The sequence below is a fragment of the Anolis sagrei genome, chromosome 6 (assembly GCF_037176765.1).
Source record: "Anolis sagrei isolate rAnoSag1 chromosome 6, rAnoSag1.mat, whole genome shotgun sequence".
NCBI classification, from domain to species: Eukaryota; Metazoa; Chordata; class Lepidosauria; order Squamata; family Dactyloidae; genus Anolis; species Anolis sagrei.
In genome coordinates this window covers 21,525,581-21,548,022 of record NC_090026.1, presented here as the reverse complement: position 1 = coordinate 21,548,022, position 22,442 = coordinate 21,525,581, and the positions used below count along the sequence as shown (strand labels likewise).

Below are 22,442 nucleotides of genomic sequence, written 5' to 3'. Positions count from 1 at the left end.
GGGACAAGAGACAGGGCCTTCTCTGTGGTGGCCCCCCGGCTATGGAACTCTCTCCTTTGCAAGATTAGGTCTGCCCCCTCCCTCCTGTCCTTCAGGAAACAGTTAAAATCCTCCCTGTGGAATCAGGCATTCACAGATTGATGGATGACCTGGTTCGGTTTAAGTGGTAATTGATAACAGCAATTGGATTGAGTTTGATGATGAGATGGATGATGTTTTTAACTTGATGAACTGTTTTTATATGCATTTTAGAAGTTATTTATTGAATGTTGTTTTATGATGTACTTTATTGTATTGTATAGCATTGAATTTTTGCTGTTAGCCGTTCTGAGTCCTTCCACGGAGGTAGAGAAGAACGGGATACAAAAGTTTTAAATAAATACATAAATTATGCTCTAAATTGTTTACTGCTATATCACACAACCTGGGGATCACAACCAGATACAGTGAAGACATCTGCCCTTGCGCTATGCTACTCTGCTGCTGAGTATGCATGCCCAGTGTGGAACACATCTCACCACACTAAAACAGTGGATGTGGCTCTTAATGAGACATGCTAGATTATCATGGGGTGTCTGTGCCCAACACCACTGGAGAAATTACACTGTTTAGCCGGTATTGCACCACCTGACATCTGCCGGGACGTAGCAACCAATGGTGAAAGGACCAAGGCAGTGACATCTCCAGCTCATCCCCTGTTTGGGTATCAGCCAGCACGCCAACAACTTAAATCAAGAAATAGTTTTCTAAGCTCTACAGAGATACTCTCTGGAACACCTCAGCAAGCGAGAGTCCAAAAGTGGCAGGCTCAAACCCAGAACCTCAATCAATGGCTGATACCAAATGAGAGACTTCCTCCTGGGCACACAGAAAACTGGGTGACTTGGAAGGCGCTGAACAGGCTGCGCTCTGGCAGCATGAGATGCAGAGCCAACCTTAAGAAATAGGGCTACAAAGTGGTATCCACAACATGCGAGTGTGGAGAAGAGCAAACCACTGACCACTTACTACAATGCAGCCTGAGCCCTGCCACCTGCACAATGGAGGACCTTCTTGCAGCAACACCAGAGGCACTCCAAGTGGCCAGATACTAGTCAAAGGACATTTAATAGAATACCAAGTCTGCAAATTTTGTGTTTTGTTTGTTTGTTTGTCTGTTTTTTTTCATGCAATACAACTGTTTTGGTTCGCTCCTGACACAATAAATAAAAATAAACACAGCACTTCACGCTCTGCTTGCTGTGAACTAGATGCTCAGCTATAAGTATCCTATTTGTATTTTTGGATGCTCTGCTTATTTTTGGGAAGTTTTCCCTAACACCAAAGACATTCAGGAACCACTGAAGAGACATCCCACATTGAAAGCCTTTCCAAAAATGTGATATACAGTGTCACTGTAGGGGAAAGAAAACAGTGAAGATACAGCTTGTAGAAGTCAATCTCCTCCAGAAACATTTGTTATTAGGCCTCTCTATTTCCAAAAACAAATCAACAACAGTATTGAACTCTCAGTAAACTTTATTTCCAATCTATTACGCAATCTGATAAAGAAGGGAGAACAGGTGGGGTTGCAGTTTCAGTCTATATTTTCAGTGGCTGCCTCTTCTCTTGTTCTGAATGTGTGAAGCTGGCAGAAATGATTGTTCTTTTGGTGTTTGCTGTTTCAAGTAACAAAGCGGTGGTCCATATGAGGTGAAATAGCCCGTTTCTTTAGCAGGTAGGTGCTCTTTGGAAAGGTTGGTAGGAGGAATGTTAGAACCTGAGCCAAAGTAGGGAAGTTGAAAGATTAGGTTGTACAGGTCAGTTTGTGAATGTGGGGAGAAATTCAAGTAAAGAAGAAAGAAAGAACAGAAGTAAATGCAAGATGAAAAGTCAAGGGCTCTAGAAAAGCGTGAGGCTAACTTGGCTCAACAGAACTTAAACTTAAGCAAAGCCAACAAGCCAACTTGACAGTGACAGGTCATTTGGAGGTCCAGCCTGACAAGGGATGGGACAATCAGAGGTTCAAAGGAAGGCAGTACTAGAAATGTATTGGACTGTATCCAACTTTATGAGGAAGCAAGAAGCAATCTGGAGCAAAAACCACAGGGATTTGGAGAATTGAAGTTGCTTGGCTTGGCTCTCTACTCGCAAGCAAGTTTCCCGTCAAAGCTGGAGAGGCAGATGGCAAATGCCTGAAGGGCGCAGAGCGGGAACTGGTAGTCCATAGTGAAAACGTTGGGTGCCACACGGCCAAACTGGAGCACAATGTAGTCAGCTGGAGGCCAGAGAGAAAAAGATGCATTCATATGTATAGCCTGTTCTCACAAACTCTTTTCCTCAGTTCCTCTTACCAACCCATCTCCAAAACAATGCACCCAGCATCTACTTTAATCTTGCTCTCTCTTCTGCAAAATTTGATTTCTGTTTATACCAGTGTTTCTCAACCTTTGTAATGCTGCAACCCCATAATACAATTCCTCATGTTGTAGTGACCCCTAACCATACAATTATTTTCGTTGCTGCTTCATAACAGTAATTTTTCTACTGTTATGAATCATAATGTAAATATCTGATATGCAGGATAAATTTCCATTCACTGAATGAAATTTAACACAAATACCTGATACACCAAAATTTGAATACTGGTGGGGTTGAGATTGATTTTGTCATTTGGGAGTTGTAGTTGCTGGGATGTACAGTTCACCTACAATCAAAGACCTCCCATGACCAACAGAAAATACTGGATGGCATTGACCTTGAGTTTTTGGTTCACCTGCATCTAGAAGCAATGTGGACTCAAACAATGATGTATCTGGACCAAACTTGGCACAAATACTCAATATGCCGAAATGTGAACACTGGTGGAGTTTGGGGAAAATAGACCTTGACATTTGGGAGTTGTGGTTGCTGGGATTTATAGTTCACCTACACTCAAAGAGCATTCTGAACCCCACCAATGATAGAATTGGGCCAAACTTCCCACACAGAACCCCCATGAACAAAAAAATACTGTGTTTTCTGATGATCTTTGGCGACCCCTCTGACACTCCCCACGCGACCCCCCCCCCCAGGTGTCTGACCCCCAGATTGAGAAATGCTGGTTTATACCATGCATCTTTTGGTTTTTAAGTATGTGGCACATTGTGAACAGAGATTTTTAAAGAAAGGTTATACAAGGTTATTCATATAGCATTGAAACTATTTCACGTCAATAAGTTTTTGCACAACTTGTTCCATTATTTATTTGCTTCATTTGAGATGCACACACACACACTTATTTATTTTATTTATGGCCTGTCAAAAAGGGGGCTGGTCTTATCATTAGGATTAACAGGTTGGCAACCAATTGCCAGAAGACTTTGGAAATCATTAAAGGACAGGATTAAATTGTTACATATTTAGTAAGCTTTTGCACCAGAGACAATAAAGATGGTAGAGGGATTTTCTGTCTCTAGTGACAAAATAAATAGTTTGGGCATGCATATTTGTATCTTGATTTGAGTGGCTCAAGATAGGTGCTATTATTGCTTTATCCCAGGCAACAAATTTGTCTTAGTCTGGCATCTATCAACAGCAGTTGCTTAATTACTATAAAACGCCATGTCCATTGTTTAGATGTTGAGTTTCTTATACTAGAGAATCCTGTGGATTTCCTTTTGGGTGAATAGAAAAGGTAAAGGTTTCTGCTTGACATTAAGTCTAGTCGTGTCCGACTCTGGGGGTTGGTGCACATCTCCATTTCTAAGCCAAAGAGCCGGCGTTGTTTGTATAGATCTCCAAGGTCATGTGGCCAGCATGTCTTCATGGGGCGCCATTACTTTCCCGCCAGAGAAGTACCTATTGATCCACTCATATTTGTATATTTTTGAACTGTTAGGTTGGCAGAAGCTGAGGCTAACAGCAGGAGCTCACCTTGCTCCCTGGCTTCGAACCAGCAACTTTTCAGTCAGCAAGTTCAGCAGCTCAGCAGTTTAACCCGCTGCACCACCAGGGGCTCCTTTTTTGGTGAATACTGTGTTGTTATTTTAAGATTTCAAGCTGAATCTCAATTATGTTGAAGCAATAGTACAGTCTTCTTGATGAGAATTTTTTGGAGGAGGTTTGCATATGCCTTCTCCTGAGGAGACGTCCCCACCCTCCAAACCTTCTGCATACAATTAAAGACCTGGCTTTTCCGACAAGCCTTCGACCATGTTTTGACTCTCTAATAATACATATGCGGACTTTTAGAATCTTTACTAGCACTTTACAATTCTGAGATCAAATACTGCTGTTTTATCTACAGCAAATGCTGTATTTTATTGTTTTATTTACCAGGGGATATTGTGTATTTATGATGTTGTGTTGACTGCTTATTGTTTATGTCTTGCTTTGCACTTATATTTTGCATGTCACACCTTGAATGTTCTGTTAGCCACCCCAAGTCCCTCGGGGAGATGGTGGTGGGATAGAAATAAATATGATTATGATGATTAGTAGTATTAGTATTATGAGGCTAAGAGTATATGATGTGCCCAGGACCATCCAGTGGGTTTCAATGGTCAAGGAGAGACTAAAACACTGATTTTTCAGAATCCTGGCCCATCACTCAAACCACTACACAACTAGCTCTCTTAGCTAGAGAAGACAACATAAATATTGAATTCTACTATTATATATATATTCCTCTAACTCTGTGAACCACTACTCACGGTTATCTTCTGCAATAATCTGGAAATTTTTGACAGATGCCTGTGTGACGCGCCCATGGAAGTTGAGCACATATGACTGGGTCTCTTCGTTCCAAGCAGGCATCTTGTTCTGGAGTTTGATCAGGTTCTGCATGTTCCGGTTCTGGTATCGTGTCAATAAGGTCTCATGTTCCTGCAGGCACAGATGGACAAACAGAAAGCAGATGTCTGTCTTATATTGGCAGTTATTACCTGTGACAGGTAATGAGATGAGAGGGAAGAGAAGAGAGTACTAATCCCCTTGCAAAGAAGCACTCACATTCTTTGGACGGATGCAGATTCTCTCGTTGTCTGTGTTTATGCCGGGAATGATCACGGTCATTTTTCGTGGGCCCCTGAATCCCAAAACATTGGTTTCCTGAAAGGAGGCAGTGTCACAAAGAAAGGAATGGATTAACATCACCTTGTTGGAGTTGTCAGTGAAATGTCATTATTCATTTTCACTCTATAATCATAGGCAGACGGTGCATTTATACCCCATGCTTCAGTCAACAAGGCTCGTAGGGCAACTTATAAATCAATGATTTGACAGTTCCCTGCTTCCAGAATTAAAATCTCAGTAAGACACAACATAAAATGAAAATGCAATAGCATTGTAGGAAGCTACTAAGTTAATGAGATGCTGGCTGTTCATCTCTCATATGCCAGAGCAATGGCAGCTGGAACATGGAGAGCAGGGTCACCCATCACTGGCCAAGGTATGATGGAACTATGCTTAGCTGCTCTTCCTTCTCTGTAATGACAGCAGGGGAAGTTGAAATGGAGGCAGGGTCTTTCACCAGCCTCTGGGACCAAGATATGATGGACCTGTGCCTGGCAGCTCCTCTCTCCTGCAGGGCAGTTCCACCCAGGCACAAAATGCAGCTCTGAACTGATATGTAACAGACAGATTTGGAGCTGTATTGTTGCCAGACAGGATGCTGCCAATTACTTGTGACAATTATTGTGACTGGACAGCAGCTCCACAGCCCAACCATGCCAAAACTGGTTTGGGATGGCTGGGAATGGGTCTGGTTTCCACCTCCCAGCCACCTGCAAAAAAAATAGAAAAAATGTACATTACCTGATTGACTGCATGTTTACTTTTTGCTTCTGCCATGTGACTGAGCAAGGCAGCTTGAGAAGAGCAAGCCCCTTTCCACTCCTCTTAAGGTGTCTTGCTCAGTCACATGGCAGCAACCAGGAAGTAAACAGGACATTTTTTTCATGTCAGGAGTGACTTGAGAAACTGCAAGTTGCTTCTGGTGTGAGAGAATTGGCCGTCTTCAAGGATGTTGCCTAGGAGACATCAGCATTGTGTGGATGCACGCAAGCTAATGCAACTCTATATTGCATTAAATGGTAGTGTGGAAGAGTCCTCAGAGACCAGAGAGATTGTATTTTAAAGTCACCTTCAGTCTTGCAGACATTAAGGCAGCATATAAGAGTATGATCAAAATATGGTATAGGCAACCAAACAAAATCACCAATCATCACCATTGTATATGCAGGGAAGATACTAATTATCATTGTCAGATCATTTAAATCAGTTAAAATGACCATTCAAATAAAAAGGCTCAGGGCGCCAGAAAGACTGCAGTGTTGGTGCCAGCTGCAATTTTCACAATACTGCAAGTGCGGTATTATGACTGAGAAGTTCTTTCTCCCTTTACATGAGGTACTTGGCAAAGGATCTTCCTTGATAATTTTGACAAGTCAGGCAGGCTGATACAAGGAGAAGTGATTTTTCAGATATTTAAGTCACAAGCCTATTAGATTTTTTTAAAATACAAGGAATGAGAGCTATTGCAGCAAATTCAGCCCAACACAAATGCCATGCTCTCTCCCTCGTCAGGACACCATTGTTGGTTTCCCAGTTTTTGTACAGTTTTCCCCTTATTCTCAGAGATTAAAAAGCCTCTCCTAAAGCTTAATTACTGGCAGTAAAAGCTTGAAGCTAAAATATTGTCGGGTTTCATCCCTGGACTGCACAAGTCTCCAATCCTCAATGAGTTTAGACTTAGATATAGGATTAGAGTGCGGGATTCCTTTCCCCACGTTCCTATGATGCTTTTCCCAGAAGGGGCTTTGCCTTACTCTTCTTGCTTGCCACTATCCTCCCCACTTTGAAGATGGAGCAATGGAATCTCTGTGAGGGATGAGGTAACTTCTTCTTTAAAAGTATTTTAATTGCCCTGGGTTTTGGCCATGTAATCATTCGCCATTGCCCTTTCTCTTTTGCCTTTGTCTCCAGTAAGGATGCATTTTGCCTTTCTCCAGGCAAAATGTAGCTGCATGGATACTTTTTATTATCCTTTTACCTTCCTTAGAAGATGTGCTTAGTAAGATAGTTAGCTCCAAGACCTTTTTCTATCTAGAATGGATTTCTTTTTACCTCAGTAAATATTTTGAACCTAAAGTTGTGACTCTGCAATCCTGAGCCATCTTGTTGAATTGAACCTAATCCTGACTCACCACGCATAAGTTTCTGCTGGTTATAAAGCCTCCTTCTAGCACTCTGCTGTATTTATGGTAGAATCACCCAAAGTGAGGGTTATGTTTTGAGCCTAAAAGCTCTGATTCCCAGCAAATATATTGTTATTTTGGATCCCAATGATCTATGAAGTGCAATGCAGCGGACCCTTTGTTCCAAGATCATTCCATGGACACCAAAATCCATGGCTGCACAATTCCTATTATGTTGTAGTAAATTGGTGACCTTTATATAAAATGGAAAATCAAGGATTGTTTTTAAAAGAATATTTTCAAGAAATGGTTCGTTGAATCCGTGGATACAGGAAAATCGATAGATACAGAACGCTGACTGTACTCTCCATTCTTTTTAGAGATGGCTATTCTGGACCGTGCAGGGAAGAACATCTTTATTGTTGCCCAAGAGCTAGTCATATTCAGACTGGGTTGTTGTGAGTTTTCCAGGCTGTATGGCCATGTTCTAGAAGCATTATCTCCTGACGTTTCATCTGTATCTATGGCAGGTATCCTCAGAGGTTGTGAGGTCTGTTGGAAACTAGGAAGATATATAAACCCCATGTTCCAAGTTTCCAACAGACCCCACAACCTCTGAGGATGCCTACCGTAGATGCAGGCGAAATGTCAGGAGCGAATGCTTCTGGAACATGGCCATACAGGCCGGAAAACGCACAGCAACCCAGTGTTTCCAACCATGAAAGCCTTCAACAATATCCAGACTCCTCGCTCATGATAAAAGTGCCTTCCCTTGACCAAAACGTACATAGCAAATAGCAACCAACTCTTGCCGCAAGTCAGCTGTTTCTGGAACGAAGGGTTTCTTGTCTGGATTGATCCCGTTGTCAAACACAGTAAACTTAGTTCCCAGCACATTGGATCTAGAAGGGAGTCAAAAAAGTGTTATTTGAAGCATGTTACACTCTACTATGTTTTCTTCAACTTGGCCCCACAACGACCTAAGAAACAACTCAGCAAATGAACCCAAAAATGGGCCCTAGAATTTCATATTTCCCAGTCCATGGATCCTGGAAATTGTACAGAAGGTTAGCTTATAACACAAGCTCATTGAACAGTTTCAGTTATATGAGAAGAGCTTTAAATGCCATAGAATTCTGCATGACTGTACAATGTCTATAGAAGTATTCTCTCTAGGCTTCCAGTGCAATTCTGTACTCAACCTTTGGTGGAGGTTGAGCATAGAAATGTACTGGAGGTCTACACTTCTCTAGCCATTACTCCTGCAAAATTCTATGATATGCTTTGTTAAGAAGCTCAATATAGTGTTCATTTAGGTAAGAACAGCAGGGTTTCATATGACACTAGAATCTTAAACAGATTCCTTGCCCAATTTGCCAGCCTACTGCCATCCTCCTCAATTATTCTTGTGATTTTATATCAGGCTTGGGCAAACTTCGGCCCTTCAGGTGTTTTGGACTTCAACTCCCACAATTCCTAACAGCCGGTAGGCTGTTAGGAATTGTGGGAGTTGGAGTCCAAAACACCTGGAGGGCCAAAGTTTGCCCATGCCTGCTTTATATACATATACTAAAGTCCCGTAACAATCGACAAACCTCCAGTTTAAATTCATCACTCTATTTCTACGGAAAATGATCACACAAGAAACACAAACATACATTACACATAATGCAACATAATACTTAACATAATTACACTGACATTGCATACATGAATGTTAAACTACGCATACTGGATTTCCAAGCTTTCCCTTCATTGGCATCTATTCATTATTCGATTTGTCTTCCTTATATTCTAATACCATCGTTTAAACATATATACATATGCACGTTTTCCAGAGCTGAAATGGATCCTTTGCTTAATATGTGGCCTTCTTGAGGTTTAACACAGCTAGTAAATCATCAGCAATTATAAAATCTATCAACCAAAAGGTTGCAAGTTCGAAGCCCCGGGTTGGCGTGAGCTGCCAACTGTCAGCCTAGCTCATTGTTTACCTAAGCAATTCGAAAATAGCTTTAGCTGTGACTAGAGAAATTAGGTACTGCTAAAAGCAAGGGAGGTTTTTTTTGGCCTACAACTCCCAGAAATCCCAGCCAGTTTACCACCTGTTAGGATTTCTGGGAGTTGAAGGCCAAAAACATCTGGGGACCCCATGTTGAGAACCACTGCTCTACCACCATTTGTGCCCCTACCACCCCTCCCTGCTGCCCCAACCCAGTTGCCTGCTTTCATTTATGGAACTTTCCCTTCCTAATCTAGAAATCACTAAAACATGACTAGCAGAGAGATTACAGCTTGTGTTGAAACACGTTTGTGTGTTGTGTGTAATGCGTCACATAAACATAACAAGAAACCTCCGGGTCTTTGTGAAATAAACAATACAAAGGAAGGGAAGACGGGAGAAAAGGAAGAAAGAAAAACAGAGAAAACAGAGGAAAGGAATCCAGAATTCAGAAAGAGAGGTATAGCAGTTTGCACTCACTAGGTGACTTTAGGCAAGCAACACTCTCTCGGCCTCAAAGAAAGACAAAGGCAAATCCCCTTTGAATAAATCTAGACCTGAAAACTCTGTGTACCTTAGGGTCACTTCAAGACTGGAATGAAGGCACACAGCAGCAACTATCCTAATTAATAATGAATTCTACCTTACTTGGAAAGTGAGGTTTTAAAAAGCTATTTGCGTCCCTAAGAGGCTTAGCTTGGGGAGATAGGGCAAGTTATAAATTATTATTATTATATTAGCCGATCTAATTTCAGCCCCTTACTACTCCCAACTGTAGAAGATAGCAGGGTTGAAAATGGACCCACCTGACTTTTCCAATGAAGTTGTCTCCATCCCGTGACAGATCAATAGGGTCTAGGGAAATGAGATAATTTGAGGTTTTGCTTTTTTTCCTCTTCCGTCCAGACATCAGGAAGTGCTGAGGGAGAAGACATAGGAGTCAGTGATACTAGTTTGTGCTTGACTCATTCTTCAGATACAGTCTTTGAACTCCTTTTTCTTGTGTGAATTCAAGTCCCTAAGACATCCCTAAGGCTTTAAGTTTTTCTTTTTTTTCAGAAGGGGTTTGCTTTTGCCCTCCTTTGAGGCTGAGAGAGTGTGATTAGCCCAAGGCCACCCAATGGGTTTCCACATGCCAGCAGAAATTCAAACCCTGTTCTCCAGAGTTGTAGTACAAGACTTGAAACACAACACCATGCTGGCCCTCATTAAAAGTTAACTCCCACCGACCGCAGTCGATAAAACCATGGGATATGTAGTCAGAGGTGGCCCTAGGTAATTTTCAATGGTAAGCATACAGTATTTTGGTGCCCCCCCCCCCCCAAACCAATCACTGATATATATTTTCTGTTCGTCATGGGAGTTCTGTGTGCCATATTTGGTTCAATTCCATCATTGGTAGAGTTCAGAATGCTCTTTGATTTTAGGTGAACTATACATCCCAGTAACTACAACTCGCATATGTCAAGGTCTATTTTCCCCCAAGAGCACCTCAAGAGCGCCCCTGGGCAAAATCAACTATACTGCTAATGCTTACTTTGCATAATGGGTTGAGCCGCCCCTGTATGTAGTCTAGGTAAAGGTAAAGGTTTTTCCCTAAAATTAAGTCTAGTCATGTCAGACTCTTGGGGTTGGTGCTCATCTCCATTTCTAAGCCAAAGAGCCGGCGTTGTCCGTAGACACCTCCAATAAAGGGGTGCCTGGATGGGCCCTCACTTCCTGTTGTCTTACCCCCATAATTAACTCTGAGTTGTTTGTCAGTAGGATGTTTGTAACTCAAAAACTGCTTGTATATGTTCAGAGCAATCACTGGACAACGAACAGGTAATGCCCTCCAGGTAAGGCAAAGTGTGTCAGAAATATTAAATATTAACAAGGTAGTTTTAATTACAAAAATGTGAATCAAGCACTGAAAGGGTTAAATGGATGCAATGACTCAGCAAAAGCTGCAGTTCAACATAAGCAGGTGTGCCTATAGCTTAGTGGCCCTCTGTGTGTGGGAGATCTCTTTGGAAGAAGGGCCTCAGTGTGTTAGTAGGCCTCAGTGTTAGTTTGCCTCAGTGTGAGAGGCATCAGTGTGAGAGAGCCCTCAGTGTGAGAAGGCCTCAGTGGGAGAAAGGTCTCAGTGGGAGAAAGGCCTCAGTAGGTCTCAATATGAGAAGGCCTAGTGTGAGAAGCTTTAGTAAGAGAAGCCCCAGGTTGAAGACCATTGTGTGTGAAGTCTGCTGTGTATAAAGCTACTTTGTGAAGCTCCTGTGTAACTTCGGTGTGAGAGGAGGCTCTGTGAGAGTGAAGCTGTTTATCTGCATGAGAAAGAAGCCCAGTGTTGAAACAGTATAAAGGACTTTGTTCATGTTATGGAAATGTTGTTCTTGTAAATAGTGCAGCGATATTATGCTATAAAGAAAAGCCTCCTAAGGAAGAAATAACATTGGTCTGTGTGTTTTTGTTATTTTTATCACTTTAGGCTACTGGTGCTGAGTCATGCTGCTGCTAATAAGTTACTCTGCTGTGCATTTATGAGGAGGGACTTCTGTTAATAAGCCCACTTGCCCAACAAAGTATACATTTAAATATTTATAATGTATTCTGATTGTAGTTTTTTTTCTTTTTAAAACTGTTTGTTTTAGCTCACAGATACCTTCTTTCCATTTTCCAGCTCATGATGTAGATAGTAGAATGGGAAAATGCCCTTGTCCATTCCTTTCCTGTCCCGTGTGATGCGGCACTGGATAATACTGCCCTTAGGTGCAGGTTTCAGAACAAATTCTTCAACATCACCCACTTTGAGGGACAGCGGGTTGTTGGGTTCCTCACTTGGAGACTGTCAAGGAGAGAGAGAGGGAGGGAAAGGAAACTGATGGAATGAAATAGCCCAGGTGTGGGCAGACTTCGATCCTCCAGGTATTTTGGACTTTTGGACTGGATAGCCCAGGTGTGGGCAGACTTCGATCCTCCAGGTATTTTGGACTTCAACTCTCACAATTCCTAACAGCCTATCGGCTATTAGGAATTGTGGGAGTTGAAGTCCACACCATCTGGAGAGCCAAAGTTTGCCCATGCCTGGGATAGCTCATGTGGGCTCTTCCAACTCTATTATTCTATGATTTTACTGTCCTCAGGAGAAAACCTGAATTTTCTCTAGAAACTCTGGTCCCTTCTACACGGTCATATAATCCTGATAATCAAAGCAAATAATCCACATTATCCGCTTTGAACTCGATTATATGAGTCTATGCACCCATATAACCCAATTCAAAGCAGATAATCTGGATTTTATATGGCAGTGTGAAGGGGCCTCTGATTAGTTATCTGAGGCTATCGTGCTCAGTAGAAAAGGTGATAAATGCCACATGGAGAAGGACAGACGATTTGGAGTTTTCCTTTTTGTGTTTTGGACTACAATACGAATTGGTCCTGCATGCTAAAAATAATGGGTATCATAATCCAAACTTTGGGAGGACTATGATAATGGGCATTATAGTCCAAGCTTTGGGAGGTAACATCTAGCACAGTGATCCCCAAGCTTTTTTTGACCAGGGACCATTTTGACCAGTGACCGTTTTTCAACATTAGTATCAAAAAATTTACAAATCAGTTTTCGGTCAACTTTAGATTTGGTTTCGTTATTTGGGGTGCTGATTCAGAAAACTGCATTGGATAGAGCACATCAGCTCTAGTTTCTGATAAGGAACATATGCCATCCAGTAGTCACCATCTTTTTGCCCACAAAAAACCATATTTAGTAATCTAGAGCTGATGTGGTAGCAGTAATATTTTGTGGATAGTCAGCCTCTCCCCTCCTGACATCCACGTTGCCTCGGCACTATAAGAGGGTTTCACGAGACAAATGGCATGGTTTTGAGGCAACAATGTAGTAATGGTGAGGCCGTGAACCATATTTTCATTCTTGCAGACTACTGGTGGCCCATGGACTACAGGTTGGAAACCACTGATCTAGCAAGATGGTGACAGTTAACATAATAATTAAGAAAGCTTGATTGAGGCCTTAGCATCTCACAGAGGACAAGTTGACCTCCTCGCGGATGTACATGACCCGCTCAAGGATGTCCTGCTCCTCGATGTTGAGATCTTCCTTCTTCTCCTCATCTTCATCATCTTCATCTTCCTCCTCATCGCTCTGGCTTCTCCTTCCATTGGTGAGAGACCCTGAGAAAATACAAGGAGGATGGGGAGATGAACTGATGACAATACTTTGAGTCCACTTGACCACCCAGTCTTTCACTTGTAAAGCAGATTTACCTCTGTGGGAAAGCATCCAGTTACGGGATTTCTTCAGGGTTGAAGATGATAAGCTCAGTTCCTGGGATGACTCCCCCTCACTTTCAGAGCTGGTGGGGACTCTCAGGACATCATACCTTTCCTCAGTGGTGTCCTTGGAGTCTATAGACTCCACTTCCTCAGTATGGGAATCGTTCTTGAAAACTAAATGGGCAAAAAGTGAGATTTGGTCATTCTGTTACTGCCCTCTTCTGGGTGGTTCTGGTTCAAACACCACAAATTTCCATAAGAATCAAAATTGCTAATACAATACAACTTCTGTATCCTCCGAGAACATGTTCTCTGGCTTCGCATTGATAAACAAAACTGCAGATAATAGTAAATCCAATTGAATGATGTACTTCTGCTCCAACTATATAGGATAATGCTGGTGGATCTAGAAAATAGCTATGGAAGGCATAGTTGGATAAATAAAACTGCCGATACAAGGGCCATATCATACTTTTATTCAGATGTAGAAAAGTTCACAAACATAGACGACCTCTGCATTCTCCACAACTCTCCCTCAGGCTAGATGTTACCAAAACATAGAGAATAGAGAAACAAAAACAAGTTTTAAAAAATCCTGCCAGATTTCTGGACACTGTTTAAAGGCATTCCTTTGATTGAGAATGAAAACTGAGACCCCTTCTACAACGTCATGTAAAATTCAGATTATCTGCTTTGACCTGGATTATATGGGAGTATACTCATATAATCCAGTTCAAAGCAGATAATGTGGATTATCTGCTTTTATAATATGGATCATATGGCAGTGTAGAAAGGGCCTAAAAGTGCATCTATACCAAACATGGGCAAACTTTGGCCCTCCAGGTGTTTTGGACTTCAACTCCCACAATTCCTAACAGCCTGCTGTTAGGAATTGAAGTCCAAAACACTCAGAGAGCCAAAATTTGCCCATGGCTGAACTACACTGTAGACATGACAATAACTGTTGTGGAATCATGGGAGTTTTACATAGTCTTTACGCTCATCTACCAAAGAGTGCTGGTGCCTCACCAAACTACAACTTCCAGAACTACATAGCATTGAATCAAAACAGAAAAAGTGATTATCAAATTGCATTCATTCTACAGATTTTTAATGGTAGTGAGTAGCTCTTGGAGAGACATGGCAATAGCAACTGTCCTCCTCCACTCATATGTAGCAAACGGCACATGCTCTTGAGTGGTTATTTGGGAATGCTTCTCAATGGGGGGAAGAAGAAAGATGGAGGACTCCCCAGCTCCTCCACCTCATCTGTAATAGGGACTTGAACATTCACATTTGTTAGTATCCACAGGTCCTGGAACCACTTCCCTGTGGATATTAAGGGCCTTCTGTATTTATATTTGTTGTGCACAGCCTTTTCATTTGTATTATTTCAAAATATTGTTATAAGCTGATTTGGGTCTCATTACACTACGTAACACGATTTTTGTTCCTGGGTTATAAGTGTCAATCCTAATTGGTTCTATCACCCAAACATGGAAACAGTTTATTAAACTGCAAACATTTTGTTTTTGTAGGACATCCTGCAGCACATTTTGCTATAGTGTTTCAATGAATATCTAGTAAGAGTCTCAACCAATTCAACACAGTTTGTGGCAGCCACAAAAACAAAGTTTCTGGAGTATAACAACTACTTTCAAAGTAAGTACTGCACAGTTAAACAGGAAATAACACTTTTGAAGCAGGAACAGATTTTTTCTCAAATTTAATTACATAGTGATATTGGGAGAAAGATCGCAGCCCTTTCACATATCTCCAGGAATGTTCTAGTTCTTCCAGCATGACTTCATGCTGGAAGAACAACTTTATAGCTATCGTCTGCTGGAATCATTGGAGGACCCAAGGATTCCTAGAGAGAAGTTCTATCAAGAAGCCTCTAGGTCAGTGGTTTTCAACCTGTGGGTCCCCAGATGTTTTGGCCTAAAACTCCCAGAAATTCTAAAAGCTGGTAAACTGGTTGGGATTTCTGGGAGTTGTAGGTCAAACACCGGGGACCCCCAGATTGAGAACCACTGCTCTAGGTCCTCCAACACAACTGGATGTAGCTGCCCATGGAATCACACTGAAGAACCTACAGTATCCTAGAGAGAACATTTTTAATCAAATCTGTAAAGGTCAAAACCTCAAATGTGAACGGATAGATGTAAATGAATGAAATCATCCTCATTATCTCACCTTCCATATCTGCTGGAACCTTTGGGATTGGAGATAAGACTTTCTTCCTTGGTTTTTGTGTCTTGGGTCTATACCTGGGGCTCTTGGCCTCCACATCCTCCATGGCAGGTGGAGCGTTCTCTCTTGGGGATAAGACTGCCTTTTTTGATTTGGAAGCCTGGTTCCGCCGCTGGGCATTTGGTCGTCCTGCAGACAGTAAAGAGGAGATATTTATTTATGATGTAAAGATTTACTTCACTTGCATACTGCTATCCTCACCCGGAGAAGGGGGGGGGGGGGCGGCGGCTCAAAGAGGTTTCCAACTTAATTATGGCAAAATGTAATGCCTCACATACATTTGTAACCTAACATAAAACAACAATAAGATATAACTATCGATTAGATCATAAAAATGTAACAACATTTAAACATTAAAACATGGAGTTAAAAACATATTGATATAAATGCTAAAATCACATACTCCAAAACCGTTCCAAATGTCAAATATCAATTGCACATAATCCCTGATCATTTTTTGTATTGCTTACTGCCCTTGGAAGCAGTGCATGAAAACTACCTTAAATCAGAGCTTCTTAAATGCTTCCATTCAAGATCCCTTGTGGCCTAAGAATGTTCTTATATGATCCCAGGTATATAAAAGAGGTATAAAAATCAAACATTTACTGATAACAAATCAGCTTTTGCAAGATTTGCTAAACAGACGGATTATCTTTTTTATAGAGTACAGTGGAAGTATCTCCTGCAGAGTGCACTGTAAACACTGCACGACAGATTCATGGCCATGTCTAAAATGGCATCCTGAAAACATTTACTGTTGCCAATTTTTTCGGGACCCCAACAATGAGCTAAGGAGACCCCATTTTGGGTCAGGACCCACAATTGAAGAAGTAGTGCCTAAAATCATAACTAAGGACAGTAACATTTGTAGACTTCCAAGGTCCACCAACAAACCATGGGTGAAGTCATCAAAAAAGGTACATCTGCACTCCAAAGCAGGGATAATTTAATTTGGAAGGACAGGTAAAGGTAAAGGCTTTTCCTGACATTAAGTCTAGTCATATTCGACTCTGGGGGGGGGGGGGGGTGGCGGCGCTCATCTCCATTTCTAAGACGAAGAGCTGGCGTTGTCTATAGACACCTCCAAGGTCATGTGACCAGCATGACTGCATGGAGCACCATTACTTTTCTGCAGAAGCAGTACCCATCTACTCACATTTGTATGTTTTCAAAGTGCTAGGTTGGCAGAAGCTGGGGCTAACAGCTGGAGCTCACCTCGCTCCCCGGATTCAAACAGCCAACCTTTCGGTCAGCAAGTTCAGCACTCAGCCATTTAACCCGCTGTGAAAGTAGTCTTGCGGCACTACATTCACTTCCAAATTAGCTTAGTTCATTCTGTCCTGATGTTGGCCAAACTACCAGAAAATTGAACCCACTTAGCAGAGGCATCTCTAACTCAGGGTTCACTGGTCAAATGCACATCTGAGTGACTGCATTGTATATTCCTACATAGCAGGGTGTTAGGCTAGATAACCTTTGCAGCCCATTGAAGTCCTAAGTAGAATCCATCCCTTGATGCAGTGCTTCCCAACTTTTTGGTCCTCCAGATGTTTGGGACTTCAGTTCCCAGAAGCTGAGCCAGCTTGGCCAACTGTCAGGAATTCTGGAAACCGAAGCCCAAAACACCTGGAGGATCAAAGATTGAGAAACATTACTTCAATGGAAAATGAGACACACTTCTTGTGTCTCTGGAGGCTACGTCCACACTGCAGAATATAACAACTTGTCACCACATTAACTGCCATGGCTCAATTCTATGGAAATCTGGGATTTGTAGTTTTGTGAGATATTTACCCTTTTCTGTAAGGCAGCTCTAGTGCCACAACAAACTACAGATCCAGGAATCCATAGGATTGAGCCATGGCAATTAAAGTAGTGACAAATTGCAATGATACTGCAGTGTGGCTTGTGTACTAGTGTTCCACTACCTGGATATCAAAATGCTCCACTGCACTTTGGGTCCCATGCCTTCGCTCTCACCTTCTTTCTGTTTGGCCTGCCAGCCATTCTTGGGAGCTGTTTCATTTTTGTTGATTGGTTGGGTTTCTTCCAAAACAGCCACCTCCAGCTCTGACTCATCTGAGATATCTACTGAAGTGCAGAGTAAAGAGGGTTGGGGTCAGAGGCTATAAGGATGCGAAACAAGTCATAATTTAAAACCACCCATTTTTTTATCTTGTTGTAAGTCGTCTTGTCCCCCATTTATGGAAGAAAGTTGAGATATAAATGAAATAATTACATAAATAAAACAACAACATAAATAAGGACTTTGAAAACAGAGATGCCTGAGCACAAACGATAACGTTCTCTAGCTAGTAAGCTTTATGAGGGTTATCCGGAAAGTAAGGTTACAAGATTTTTTGAATAAAGAATGAATATATTTTAATAAAACTTTCATGGATTGTAGCATAGGTATTACATGATTTTTCCATACAATCACCATTCAGTTCAATACATGGCCTCACAATATATTCCATACCCATTTTGTCACATGCTGTATTGACATTATGTCCTCTCCATAAACTGAAACGACTTCATGATGAATCACAATGGCGTTCATGCCCTTAACATTTAGGTAACGTATTAACCAGAGCAAACTTCGCACTTGGAGGGAAACAGAATGAAGATGCTCATCTCTAACCTTCACCACAACACCAGTCGATGAGCTACTGATGACTGGCACTGCTCGTTCCCTTCTGCTGGCTTCCTGCTACACCACAGTGATATCAACTCCCCCCAAAAAATTCCTGTGAGAGCTACATGCCTTGTAACTTTACTTTCTAGATAATCCTCGTAAGTAGTAAGACTGATGTTTTACGCTATGTGGAGAATGAGAGTATACTTCTGACATGCTCAAAGCAGCATGATTTATACATTTTTATTTTATGTACCAATATTAAATTTGACTTTTGTCAAGTCTGGTCTTAGTCAGACTGTGTCAGGAGACATGAAGAAAAGCCCAGGAAAGTCATTATTTTTGGACTTCACCTAACCATGGTTGGAAAATTCTGGGATTTGAGTCCTAAAAGATAAATTTCAAAGGTTCTGCACAGGAATGATTTCGAAGGCCTAATTCCTGTGCAAAGATCGGCAGAGCTAGGGAAAGAAGGTGTCTAATAATACTATGTAACGCAACTTTTTTCCTGAGTTGTTAAAGTCATTTCTCAATTGGTTCTATCATAAAAACATGGAAAAGTTTATTACAATTTTTGCAGGCCATCCTGCAGCACATTTTGCAATAGTTTGCCAATGAATATCTCATAGAGTCTCAACCAAATCAACCTAATTTGTGACAGGCACAAAATCGAAGTTTCTGAAGTATACCAGCTACTTTCAAAGTAAGTACCACACAACTAAACAGGAAACAACACTTTCAAATGACAAACAGATATTTTTTTAAAAAAAATTGTTACATAGTGTAAGTGTTCAGGAATCTTTGTTACCTGGAGAAACCTCTTGATTTTCCCCTTGGCCATGGTTCTGCACCCGTTTCATCTGCACAGAGTTGCCCCACATATGTGCACCAAGGTGAGCTTCTGGGACAGATTCCACCAGGTAGGGGTTGTTTGTACCTAGAGATGGAGAAGACACAACATTAGCAAGGCTACGACTCCAGTTGTGGCACCACACCTAATGAGTGGGGTGTGTGCTAATACTCACTATTGTACAGGCTGTGCTCACTGCAGGATTCCATGAGTGGGATGCGCTCCTCAGGCTTGCGCCTTCCGCAGCGCCCCTTCACCTTGGCATCTGTGTTGGCCTGAACCATGAGTGGCTCTTGGCGCTTGCGGCGTTGCTTCTTTTCGATGATACGGCGCTGAAAAGGTAGACAGGCAGGCCATTGGATTTATTTATTTTTCATGTCAGAAGCAAATTGAGGATACAGTTATAATGTATTTTAAAACACAAACTAAGTTAAGAACTTGGCATTATACTAAATGTCCTTTGGCCAGAAGCTAGTCACTTAGAGTGCCTCTGGTGTAGTTGTGAGAAGGTCCTCCATTGTGCATGTGGCAGGGCTCAGGCTGCATTGTAGTAAGTGGTCTGTGGTTTGCTCTTCTCCACACTCGCATGTTGTGGACTCCACTTTGTAGCCCCATTTCTGAAGACTGGCTCTGTATCTCATGGTGCCAGAGCACAGTCTGTTCAGCACTTTCCAAGTTGCCCAGTCTTCTGTGTGCCCAGGAGGTAGTTCCTCATCCAGTCTCAGCCATGGATTGGGGTTCTGGGTTTTGGCCTGCCACTTTTGGACTCTCATTTGCTGAAGTGTTCCTGCAAGTATCTGTGTAGATCTTAGAAAGCTATTTCTTGATCTAAGGTGCTGGCTGATATTCAAACAGAGGATGGGCTACAGATGTCACTGCCTTGGTCCTTTCATTATTGGCTGCTACCTTCCGAATCCTGATGGATGTCAGATGGCACAATACCGGCTAAACAGTATAATTTTTCCAGTGGTGGGTGGCATAGACATCCTATGATACTGCAGCATGTCTCATTAAGAGCCACATCCACTATTTTAATATGGTGAGATGTATTCCACACTGGGCATGCGTATTCAGCAGCAGAGTAGCAAAGCGCAAGGGCAGATGTCTTCACTGTGTCTGGTTGTCATCCCCAAGTTGTGCCAGTCAGATTTCATATGATATTATTTCTAGCACCCACTTTTTGCTTGATAGTCAAGCATTGCTTCTTGTAAGTCAAAGCACAGTCCAGGATAACTCCCAGGTATTTTGGTGTGCTGTGATGCTCCAGTGGGATTCCTTCCCAGGTAATCCTCAGAGCTTGAGATGTTTGCCTGTTCTTAAGGTGAAAAGCACACTCCTGCATTTTAGATGGATTAGGAATTAGCTGGTTTTCCCTGAAATGGGCAGTAAGAACATCTAAGGCTTCAGAGAGCTTCTGTTTAACCATTTCAAAGCTCCCCGTTTGAGCGGTGATGGCACGATTGTCAGCATAGATAAAGCTCTCTGTCCCTTCTGGCAGTGGTTGATTATTTGTGTAAATCTTAAATATTGATGGAGTAAGGCCATTGGATGAGAAAGCATTTCAGAAAGGAGACAACAATAGCAAACTTCACATATTTCGAAAATCAATCCAACTTATCCAACATAGATGGGGCCAGCAGAACGTTGGATAAGCAAAAATGTTGGATAATAAGGAGGGATTAAGGAAAAACCTATTAAATGTCAAATTACGTTATGATTTTACAAATTAAGCACCAAAACATTGTGTCTTACAACAAATTGAGAGAAAAAGCAGTTCAATACAAGGTAACATTATGTAGTAATTGCTGTATTTATGACTTTAGCACCAAAACATTGCAATGTATTGAAAACATTGACTGCCTAGATCAGGGGTCCTCAAACTAAGGCCCGGGGGCCAGATACGGCCCTCCAAGGTCATTTACCCGGCCCTCACTCAGGGTCAACCTAAGTCTGAAACGACTTTAAAACACACAACAACAACAATCCTATCTCATCAGCCAAAAGCAGGCCCACACTTCCCATTGAAATACTAATAAGTTTATATTTGTTAAAATTCTTCTTCATTTTAATAATGTTTTAAAGTGTTTTTTTGCACTACAAATAAGATATGTGCAGTGTACATAGGAATTAATTCATGTTTTCTTTCAAATTATAATTTGGCCCTCCAACAGTTTGAGGGACAGTTTGACCTGGCCCTCTGTTTAAAAAGTTTGAGGACCCCTGGCCTAGATAAACAGCTGTGGATCCAGGCGAGAGGCAGATTGTATTGGATAATACAGAACGTCGGATGAGCGAAGGTTGGATAAGCGAGACTCTACTGTATTTCCCTTCCAATGTCTGATCATACATTCCCAGGCTGACTTTATAATCTGATAGCTCACAGCCATCTTGAGCAAAACCAGAATTTATTTTCTGTTCAGAGCAGGGGAGCCACTCAAAATCTAACATACAGCCATCCCAACAGTTTTTCTGTTTGTTAATCACCTTCCTTTTTAAATTTGCAAACATGTACATTCTTCCTGGGAGGACTAAATCCCAAAGAACCTCAGGAAACTTGTTTTTGAATATACTTGACTCCAAGTTGTTTAAACATATCAAAAGAAAACACCTCAAACATGTTCAAGTTTCAATTCTTTCTATTGTCGCTACTCTTACAGCTTGAACCTTTTTATATATATATATATACTTTTACAAATGCCTCTAGACCATGGCCATACAGCCTGAAAAAACCTACAACAACCCAGTGATTCCGTCCATGAAAGCCTTCGACAATACTTTGACAAATCCTTTCAAGTGATGAATGTGACTGTGATTAGGTGAGGAAAGATTGGTCTTGTGTATAACACGTTGCCCATGAAAAGGCTCCCACCAGTCTGAGTTAATCCGAAGGCCCACAACCATGTGCTACCTCTGAGGATGCTTGCCATAGATCCAGGCGAAACGTCAGGAGAGAATGCCTCTAGAACATGGCCATATAGCCTGAAAAAACCTACAACAACCCAGTGATTCCGGCCATGAAAGCCTTCGACAATACAATGTGCAATTGTATTTTGGAGCTATCTAAAGCTGTTTCAAGGTGGCCTGTGACAAATTCTTCTCTGCCCCTGCTTTTGACATTCCCACAAATTTGGCCCTGCCCATTCTCCAAACTGCAGCCCTCAAAAAGTTACCTGGAATTCCAGTTTTTGTTTCCGGATGATGGCTGCCTCGTCGTTGCCATTGCTAAAAGAAAAAGAGGCATTCACATCAGGTGGTGAACCAGGGAGGGAATGG

General features: G+C 41.8%; 1 protein-coding gene across 2 annotated transcripts in view; it reads right to left on the bottom strand.

Annotated features, from left to right (window-relative positions):
- Positions 1–1,500: 1,500 nt before the first annotated feature.
- The window catches only part of LOC132777926 (tubby protein homolog), a 29,051-nt gene continuing 8,109 nt past the window's right edge, over positions 1,501–22,442 (bottom strand). Inside the window, exons 4-16 of one of the 2 annotated variants that reach the window (XM_060780479.2) lie at positions 22,340–22,391; positions 19,345–19,501; positions 19,128–19,256; positions 17,665–17,772; positions 15,628–15,813; positions 13,423–13,605; positions 13,181–13,329; positions 11,801–11,983; positions 9,966–10,078; positions 7,945–8,059; positions 4,972–5,070; positions 4,674–4,845; positions 1,501–2,257 (exon numbers count right to left, since the gene is read on the bottom strand). In XM_060780479.2, the coding sequence (XP_060636462.2) occupies positions 2,124–2,257; positions 4,674–4,845; positions 4,972–5,070; positions 7,945–8,059; positions 9,966–10,078; positions 11,801–11,983; positions 13,181–13,329; positions 13,423–13,605; positions 15,628–15,813; positions 17,665–17,772; positions 19,128–19,256; positions 19,345–19,501; positions 22,340–22,391 (1,780 nt within the window). In that variant the 3' untranslated portion in view covers positions 1,501–2,123. Of the gene's footprint in view, positions 2,258–4,673; positions 4,846–4,971; positions 5,071–7,944; positions 8,060–9,965; positions 10,079–11,800; positions 11,984–13,180; positions 13,330–13,422; positions 13,606–15,627; positions 15,814–17,664; positions 17,776–19,127; positions 19,257–19,344; positions 19,502–22,339; positions 22,392–22,442 lie in introns of both variants that reach the window. The other variant, XM_060780478.2, reaches the window with a different exon arrangement.